Source organism: Cupressus sempervirens, chromosome 4, assembly GCF_028749045.1.
Source record: "Cupressus sempervirens isolate cs-2001-9-10 chromosome 4, ASM2874904v1, whole genome shotgun sequence".
NCBI classification, from domain to species: Eukaryota; Viridiplantae; Streptophyta; class Pinopsida; order Cupressales; family Cupressaceae; genus Cupressus; species Cupressus sempervirens.
Window position 1 is genome coordinate 67,973,767 of NC_143121.1, and position 8,383 is coordinate 67,982,149.

The following is an 8,383-nucleotide window of genomic DNA, read 5'->3' on the forward strand; positions in this document are numbered from 1 at the left end:
AATTAAGGAACCAAAAGACTATCTCTATTAGAAAAATATATGAACAACATAACAATGAACAAGAATTATTTTCATTAATGTCAAGTTAGTCTATATGCTTTGATGAAGCAGTGAAGAAGAAAGAGTGGGTGGAAGCAATGAACAATGAAATTTCAGTTGTAGAGGAAAATGGCTCATGGGAGTTAGTAAACTTTTCATAGATAAAACAAGAATAAGAGTTAAATGGGTTTATAAGACAAAATTTAATGGAAAAGACAAAATTAAGAAGCATAAGGAAAGGCTAGTAGCCAAATGTTATGTACAACAAACCATTATAGACTATGAAGAAAAATTTGCACACATAGGAAGATTAAAGACAATTAGAACTATATTGTAAGTACCAAAAAAACATGAATGGCTAGTTTATCACTTAGATGTGAAATTATAATCTTTAAATGGAATTCTAAATGAATAATTATATGTTGATTAAACACAAGCACAAATGGTCTGTAAGTTGAAAAATGCTCTATATAGATTGAAACAAGCACTGAGGGCTTGGTACAATAGAATAGATTCCTATCTACTAAACAAACAATTCAAGTATAACAATAATGAACCAAAATTATATATGCCAAAATAAACTTGCAATGTGAGATCTTAATTGTATGTATTTATGTTGATGATTTACTATATAATGGTAGCTTGCATCCTTAATAAATAAAGATTGATATGGAAAGGGAATTTCAAATGAACAATCTTGGTCACATGAAATAATTCATTGGTATAGAGATTTACCAATTGGAACCAAGTATTTTTCATCAGCCAAAAGAAGTATGCAAAATATGCATTGACAAAATTCAAAATGAATAATTGCAAGCCAATCGACACACCTATTGTTCCAAGTACAAAATTGAGAAAAAGTGATGAAGGTGCAATAATGAATTTCACTTTATACAATAAATAGTTAGGTAACCTAATGTACTTGACAACAATATAACCATCCTTCAACATTGTATTTTATATATGGGTAAGGAAGCCAACCACCTAATTAGATTTCTTGAGAGTGACTTTGTCAGAAGTGTAGATGAAAAAAGAAGCATCTCTGGTTGTGGATTTTGTTTGGGTACATGTATAGTTTCATGGGCATTCAAGAAGTAACCACTTGTCACCATCTAATCAGTAGAGGTAGAGTGCCTAACAATGCTTTTAGCAATCTATCAGGTAGCATTGATGAAAGAGATTGGTAAGAAAACCAGCAACAAAGAGCAAGTAAATATCCATCTTTTATGACAACAACTCAGCAATTGCACTTTCCAAAAATCTAAGTTTCATCAGAAGAGCAAGCACATTGATACCCATTATCATTTCATCAGAGAGCTTATTAGTAATAGAGATAGAGTCAAAATTAAGGAGGCGTGTTAAATTTATTATTGACTCTACTATTTTTTATAATTGTCTATAAATTATCCTTAAGTGCATATTCAAGTTTTATAAAAGATAGTTCATACATTTAGTAGGTTAGGTGAACATCACTATTTTCCTATGAAAGACTAGCTTTATCAAATAGATATTCCACACCAACAAACCTAAGCTAAACAAGTGACAATTCCTTGCACTACTTCTAACTCCACAAAAATGAAATTCTTTGCACATTAACCATGTAAAACCACTTCCATGAAGGGCCCAACTATGAAGATTAATTAATAGTTCTACTATTATAAGAGCCTCTATGTTGGGATGATTTTTTCTAACTTCTTTTATCAATATGGATGATCAAAGTGCATTAAATTAATAAGTCATATTCATGACATAGTAAATAAATAAATAAACTATAAAAAGTTGTATCCACTAGAGTAAATTTACCTTAAACAAATTCTAAAATTTGTCACAAGACTCTAAATTTTCAAAATTAAGAAAGATAGAGAAATTTTTTCGTGATATGGTAAGTTGTTTCATTTGGGGAGAACATGTGAGATCTTATATTTAAACCTATGAAAAATCCTTGCCCTCCAAAGACAAGATAAGAGTTTAATTAAACTAGGCTATGACAATTTTGAGAGTGTTGTGACATTCTCTAGTCTAGAATATAATATTTTTATCTATGAAAGGGGAAGAGTGATATATTAGAAAAACACAAATGAATGGGATAAACTAGATCCTTACATGGAAATGTCTTTGACAATAGCTTGAATAATGTGACATGAAACCTCCAGCAATAGACATCTGCTTAAAAATTGCCAGCAATCCCTCGGTCCTAGTTTTTCTTAAAATTTCTGAAAAAAAAATTTAAAAAGAATAATTAATACAATTATTAATACATAATAATTCATTAAAAAATATTATTTCCTATCTTTAGAGGGAAGAGACTACTAAAAACAAAAAATCTATCAGTACAAATTATTAATATATTGAAAATTTTCTTTAAATTAATTTTATAGATATAATTTTCAACTTAATAATCACATAACAAATCTCAAATTTATCTACCAAATGATAAAGATGGAATAGATTACAGTTCACTTTAACAAATATGTTAAAGATCTTTGACAAATCAAATAACAGCTTAGAAATAAAAGATAAAAGCCTCACATCAAGTTCATGCAAATCTTTAATAATCTGATTCATGCAAATTGCATGTCTTTTATTATGCTAAAAGGGGACAAATGATAACAAATTATAAGAGAATGTGTTCATTGAAATGAAGTTTTAAACAGATCAAAACTAGTCATCCTCGCCACAAAAGTACATAGGTTTTCACATTGGATCCATCCTTCCAACAGTAATATCAACTAAAAATAATGACTAAGCTCTCTGTTGATAGCCAGATAAATTACATGTTTCTCTTTAGTACAAAATTCATCTCACTTTGAAACAAGTTTCTCATAGATCACAATTCACACATCTCATTTCCTTCATTGCGTTTCGCGATATGAAAATTTTTGTTTCTCCAGATGGGCGCGGATGGTTCGTCAACATGTTAACAAACGTCCGACCTGTAATGCTGTCAAACCCATTATTCCGAGAAACCAATATAGATTTTATAGCAGGAGCTATTTTGAAAAGACAATTTAGCAAAGGAATAGGATCGAAATAGTGGGTTATGTTCAGATGAACCCAATTCAGATTCTGCAGCGGTAAAATTTCCACACCATCGCGCTGAGACAAGTATCTCTGCATTACATAAACAAACGGCACATAGAAAATCGATACTTTAGAAAGTTGGAATCCAAAACAATGAAAGAAATATACTAGATATTCAATTAGAACTTTCCCGTGAAAGAATTTTTCTCTTCTATTTACAACTCATAAAAAATTTGGAACCAAATTAAAAAGGTGTATAACAAATAATCTGATAAATACTTACCTCTGCATCAAAGTGCCCTCCTTTGTGATCTACACACAGTTGTCTTAACTCTGGAAACCCTCTGAGAATCAGTGGGTCGCTTGCAAAGAAAAATCCGTTCAAAATGGTAATTTTTCTAAGTGCTCTGAGAGTTGTAAATGCTTTGAGGGATTTATTTGTACATAGACTTGTACATGCTGGCAAAGAGAATTCCATCACATTCTCCTGATGTTTGACACACATATCCACCCTAAGATTCACTAATCGGGGACAATTTGCTATTATTGATTTGAACGTAGTAGACAGATTGAGAGAAGTGAGTTTGTCAGAACAGATCTTTAATCTCTCAATTCCGTAACACGAACGAAGAGTTAGAATTTCCAAATTTGGACATAAATCCAACATCAGATCCACAATCCTTTCACTGAGCCTAATACTACAAAAATCCAATGTTGTCAAATGGGCAAACCCAGCAAAATCCTTTGGTACTTTTGTGAAGTCAAACATACTCAGAGCCAAAGATTTGATCTTTTTACATAAGAAAATGGTTGCTGGAATCTCAAGCTCAGTAAAAAATTGTGGAATACTCGCTTCAATCACAAGATCTTCCACAGACTTTAGAGCAGCCATGTAAATCCAATCAGAAATCACTTCAATTGTAAAGTCTACAACATTGTTAAACTCAAAACATTCAAGACTATGCATGGAGGAGAAAAAATTTCCTGAAAATTTTAGGATTGGTAGTGATGTCCAAAGCAACTTCCATCTTTTTGATATAACAGAGCAACGCACTGCTTCTTTCAGAGGAATTTTACTGAGAATGGTCCTTAATATGCAATCAAGCATTGAAGGAGGTGGATAGAGTGGATCAAAGACAAAGAGGAATGCAATGATAAACATTCAAATCAATAAGCAAAACACAAATTCATCAAATTGTGCTACAACACTTCATACTCATTAACATAACTGAAATCTATTACAAATCCATAGAGTGCTACAACATTCTATCCACTCATGATCCATAATGAGAAACCCAAAATGGGTTGTACTGATCCACCATGATCAGATAAACATCTGATACTCAAATCTTTACATAATGCCTCTATTTATAGAGGTTTGAGAACTCTCTCTAAAATACACCAAACATTTTACACATGCTATAATATTAAATATTAACTGTTATTTTGTGGGTTGGACAGTGGGCTGGATGGCTAATTGTCTGCAATTTATTGTGGATGGTGCTGGAGAGTTATTTGATTGTGGATAGCTGAGTTGGGTTGCCGACAGTAGTCGTTGGATAGAAATTAATTCTTCCAACACTCCCCCTTAATTTTTGTCACTAATGCTACTGCATTAATATTGTTTTCCCTTGTCATAATTACTTTAGGTTTTATGGCTTACCCCTAACCAATGCAATTCTGAAGTGGTTTCAAGCTCACCACAAACTTCTTAAACATTACACAAATGGTTTCAAGATCACCATAAACTTTTCGTTCAAATGGTTTACAAACCAAGCATTCATTGGTTCTACTGACCATGAATCATCACTACAGGAAAACTATCATCACTTTGAGCCTTTCTCTTTTGTACCTGCACCAAACTAATTATTGAGTCCATATAAAAAGAAATCCATCTACCGAGATACATGGGTGCCCAGCCACTGTACTCACCAGTTCTATAGGAATCCTTTTCACATACATGGTTCAACAATACATTCAGTCAAACTCTAGGGTGTCGAGTACAACCGATAATGCACCCCTTACAATAGATTATTAACAAGCAATTCTCATTCAATCTTCATCACTTGATCGGGGGATATGAATTCAACAATCTACTATTACATGACCACATTTGAAATGACAAAGCTTTAAACATTTTCTCATCCAGATTCCAACACTTAAACTCCAAATCAGCTCTCACAGAGACCTTTGCAGTATGACAACGAGCTTTAGCACACCATTTCACCTTTTATTCAACATGTTACACCTAAGATAACTAACTTAACTTTAACAACTAATGCATAACAACTAACACACATATTTCAAACACAAACATAATAAAAATTTCCATGATCAATATCTTCCATGTCATGTGTATGCATTCTTTGGCACTCCCGCTTGCACAAAGATGCTCCAAATGTTTCTAACACACACTTCAACTTTGGCTTCTTTCTTTTCACAGCTTCTTTGTTTCTCATAGCAATCTCTTGACTTGTTCTTTTCTTTATTTTTGCAGAAGATAACTTCAAATGCCATTACCTGTTGGGCTACGATGCTACAACACTCTTCATCGATTTTAAACTTCTCGAGCTCTCCACGATCTCTAGGATCATATTCCATTAGCTCCGATACCACTTGAAAGAGGTGGATAGAGTGGATCAAAGACAAACAGGAATGCAATGATAAACATTCAAATCAATAAGCAAAACACAAATTCATCAAATTGTGCTACAGCACTTCATACTCATTAACATAACTGAAATCTATTACAAATCCATAGAATGCTACAACATTCTATCCACTCATAATCCATAATGAGAAACCCAAAATGGGCTGTACTGATCCACCATGATCAGATAAACATCTGATACTCAAATCTTTTTATAATGCCTCTATTTATAAAAGTTTGAGAACTCTCTCTAGAATACACCAAACATTTTACACATGCTATAATATTAAATATTGACTGTTATTTTGTGGGCTGGACAGTGGGCTGGACGGCTAAGTTGTCTGCAATTTATTGTGGACAGTGCTGGAGAGTTATTTGATTGTGGACAGCTGAGTTGAGCTGCCGACAGTAGTCGTTGGATAGAAATTAATTCTTCCAACAGGCATATCGTTTAGACCGGAACCTTTCCTCCTCCGAGCCATCTCTTTTCTTGTGTAGTTCACAGACAACTCTTCCGACTCTTACAATGGTTTAAATAGAAAATGAAAAGTTGAAAACTCAAAGCCGACGCTTCAAGCTTCCAGGTTTAAAAAAAATAAACCCTCCGCGATGTTATCTTTGACAACTCATCTTCTTTTCCACAACTCGTCTTCTTTGACACATTTACCGCGGCTATGTGGGAGTCTATCATTTACGTATTTTCCGCTATGCTTTCAATTTCCCACAGCCTTCCAGTTATTTGGGACGCGTTCCAACTATTATTGGGATATTATTGGGACATTTGAAAGCTGAGTTTTAAAATAACACGCCTCTAAGATACATTATTCTAATTTTACTCCAAATTCTTTCTTTTTCCAAACCGTTCTCAAACTTTTCCCACTAAATTTTGTTTCTTTCATACAAAATATTTTTAAAATACTTACTATGATGGATATCAACTTTCCATAGCCTTGGAATTCTGTGCAATGATGTGTTCCAACAATTATTTACAAAATACTTACTAATGATGAATATCAACTTTTGATTGCCTTGAAATTATGTGCAATGATGTGTTCCAACAACTATTTACAAAGTATAGTCTTGGAATTCTGTACAATGATGTGTTCCACAATTATTAACAAAATTCTCCCCGTGGCTTCACATTTTTCATTTGAAATAACATCTTTCCTAAATAAGTATATATTTGATCTTTTATTATAGATATTATGTTAAATTTTAACTTTCCAATTTATATTTTAGGCACATGATATTTATTTATATTTTTAATCTTTTTGAGTCATTCAACTTCACCAGTAGATCAAGGACCATTAACAATTTTTTAAAAATATTTGAAAATAAATAAATAAGTTTAAAATCTTACTTATAAATATTTAAATTAACAAAGATAATATATGGAAATTTCATTCATTCACTACAATTATCAAATTTATTAAATAATTGATTATTTATTTTTATTGAAAACTAAAATGAACACATTACTTTTTAATATTTTAGGTAATGACCATTGATTTAATGCATATAATAATTATATAATTAAATTTACTATCAAAATTAAAACTAAGCCATTAAGTGACAGTTGTTAAGTTAGAAACTACTTCCTTTCACCAGTTTGAAAATTATTTCTTTTTATTTTCATTTTCATTTTTATTTTGTAAAACATCCTCTGAATATCAATAATAAAAGTTCTATTTTTTAAAACTTAGTGCATGAGAACCAATGGCTAAACAATTTGCAAAATTGTAAATATGCATCTTTTCAGCTTTAAGGGCTAGGGGTGTGTGCTCAAATAGGTCTCAACAAGTAATATACCACACAAATTGTAAATATGAATTTACTCAGCTTTAAGGGCTAAGGGCATGTGCTCAAATAGGGATCAACAAGTAATATACCACACTTCAAAAAGCCATTGTTTGTTAGGGTTACGTTATTCATTTAGAGGGCACTCAAACTCCCATTAGATAGAAGTATGTAGGTCACCTTTCTCATGATTATTCATGGTGGATTATCCTATAAATAAGATAAACAAATAAATTTCGATGAGAGAAATATAAATCTCCTCTAATTGTATGCAAACTAGAATCTAAAAAAGGTTGGATGGAGAATAATTTTGAAATTAATCTAACATATCTCCTTTTCTCAAAATGCACATATCCAATGAGAGTCATGAGACCCCCTTTTATAGAAATCTAGATAAATCGACAATTGAGATTGAGTTTAACAAAGAGTTAAAATTTAATCCTCAATTTAGTTCAAATGAAACCAAATTTTGTTAAGTGGTTTTTATTAGACATTTAAGGAATTAACTCTTTAGATGAGACTTAGTCAATAGATTTCTTTTCTTTTCCAAATTCAGTTAACTACTTTCTTTCCTTTTTGAAATTCAACTTGATTTTCTCAAATTTTGGAGAACATTGGAATATAATTTAATTGACTTTCTAAATTAATGAATTTTTAAATTCAATAATTCAAATATTAAGAGATTAAATTGAAATAGTCCAAATAAATTCTTTTTCATGTGTGTTTGGCAAGTCACATTAATTATATTAAATTAAATTGGGACTTTATTAAACTAATCATTTTGAAAGGGTCTAGTTGCCAACTTTATGTGTTCTCTATGTTCTAAAATGGGTTTCAATAAGCAATATACCAGACTTTAACAAGTTATTATTAAGT

At 31.5% G+C, this 8,383-nt stretch overlaps 1 protein-coding gene across 1 annotated transcript; it reads right to left on the reverse strand.

Moving 5' to 3' along the window:
• Positions 1–2,859: 2,859 nt before the first annotated feature.
• On the reverse strand, positions 2,860–5,661 carry LOC149559970 (putative F-box/FBD/LRR-repeat protein At4g03220). The gene is made up of 4 exons (XM_089827528.1): positions 5,581–5,661; positions 5,164–5,287; positions 3,344–3,987; positions 2,860–3,150 (listed from the first exon to the last, which is right to left on the reverse strand). The coding sequence occupies exons 1-4, from the start codon at positions 5,659–5,661 to the stop codon at positions 2,860–2,862; spliced, it is 1,140 nt and encodes a 379-aa protein (XP_089683654.1).
• Between the last annotated feature and the right edge of the window lie 2,722 nt (positions 5,662–8,383).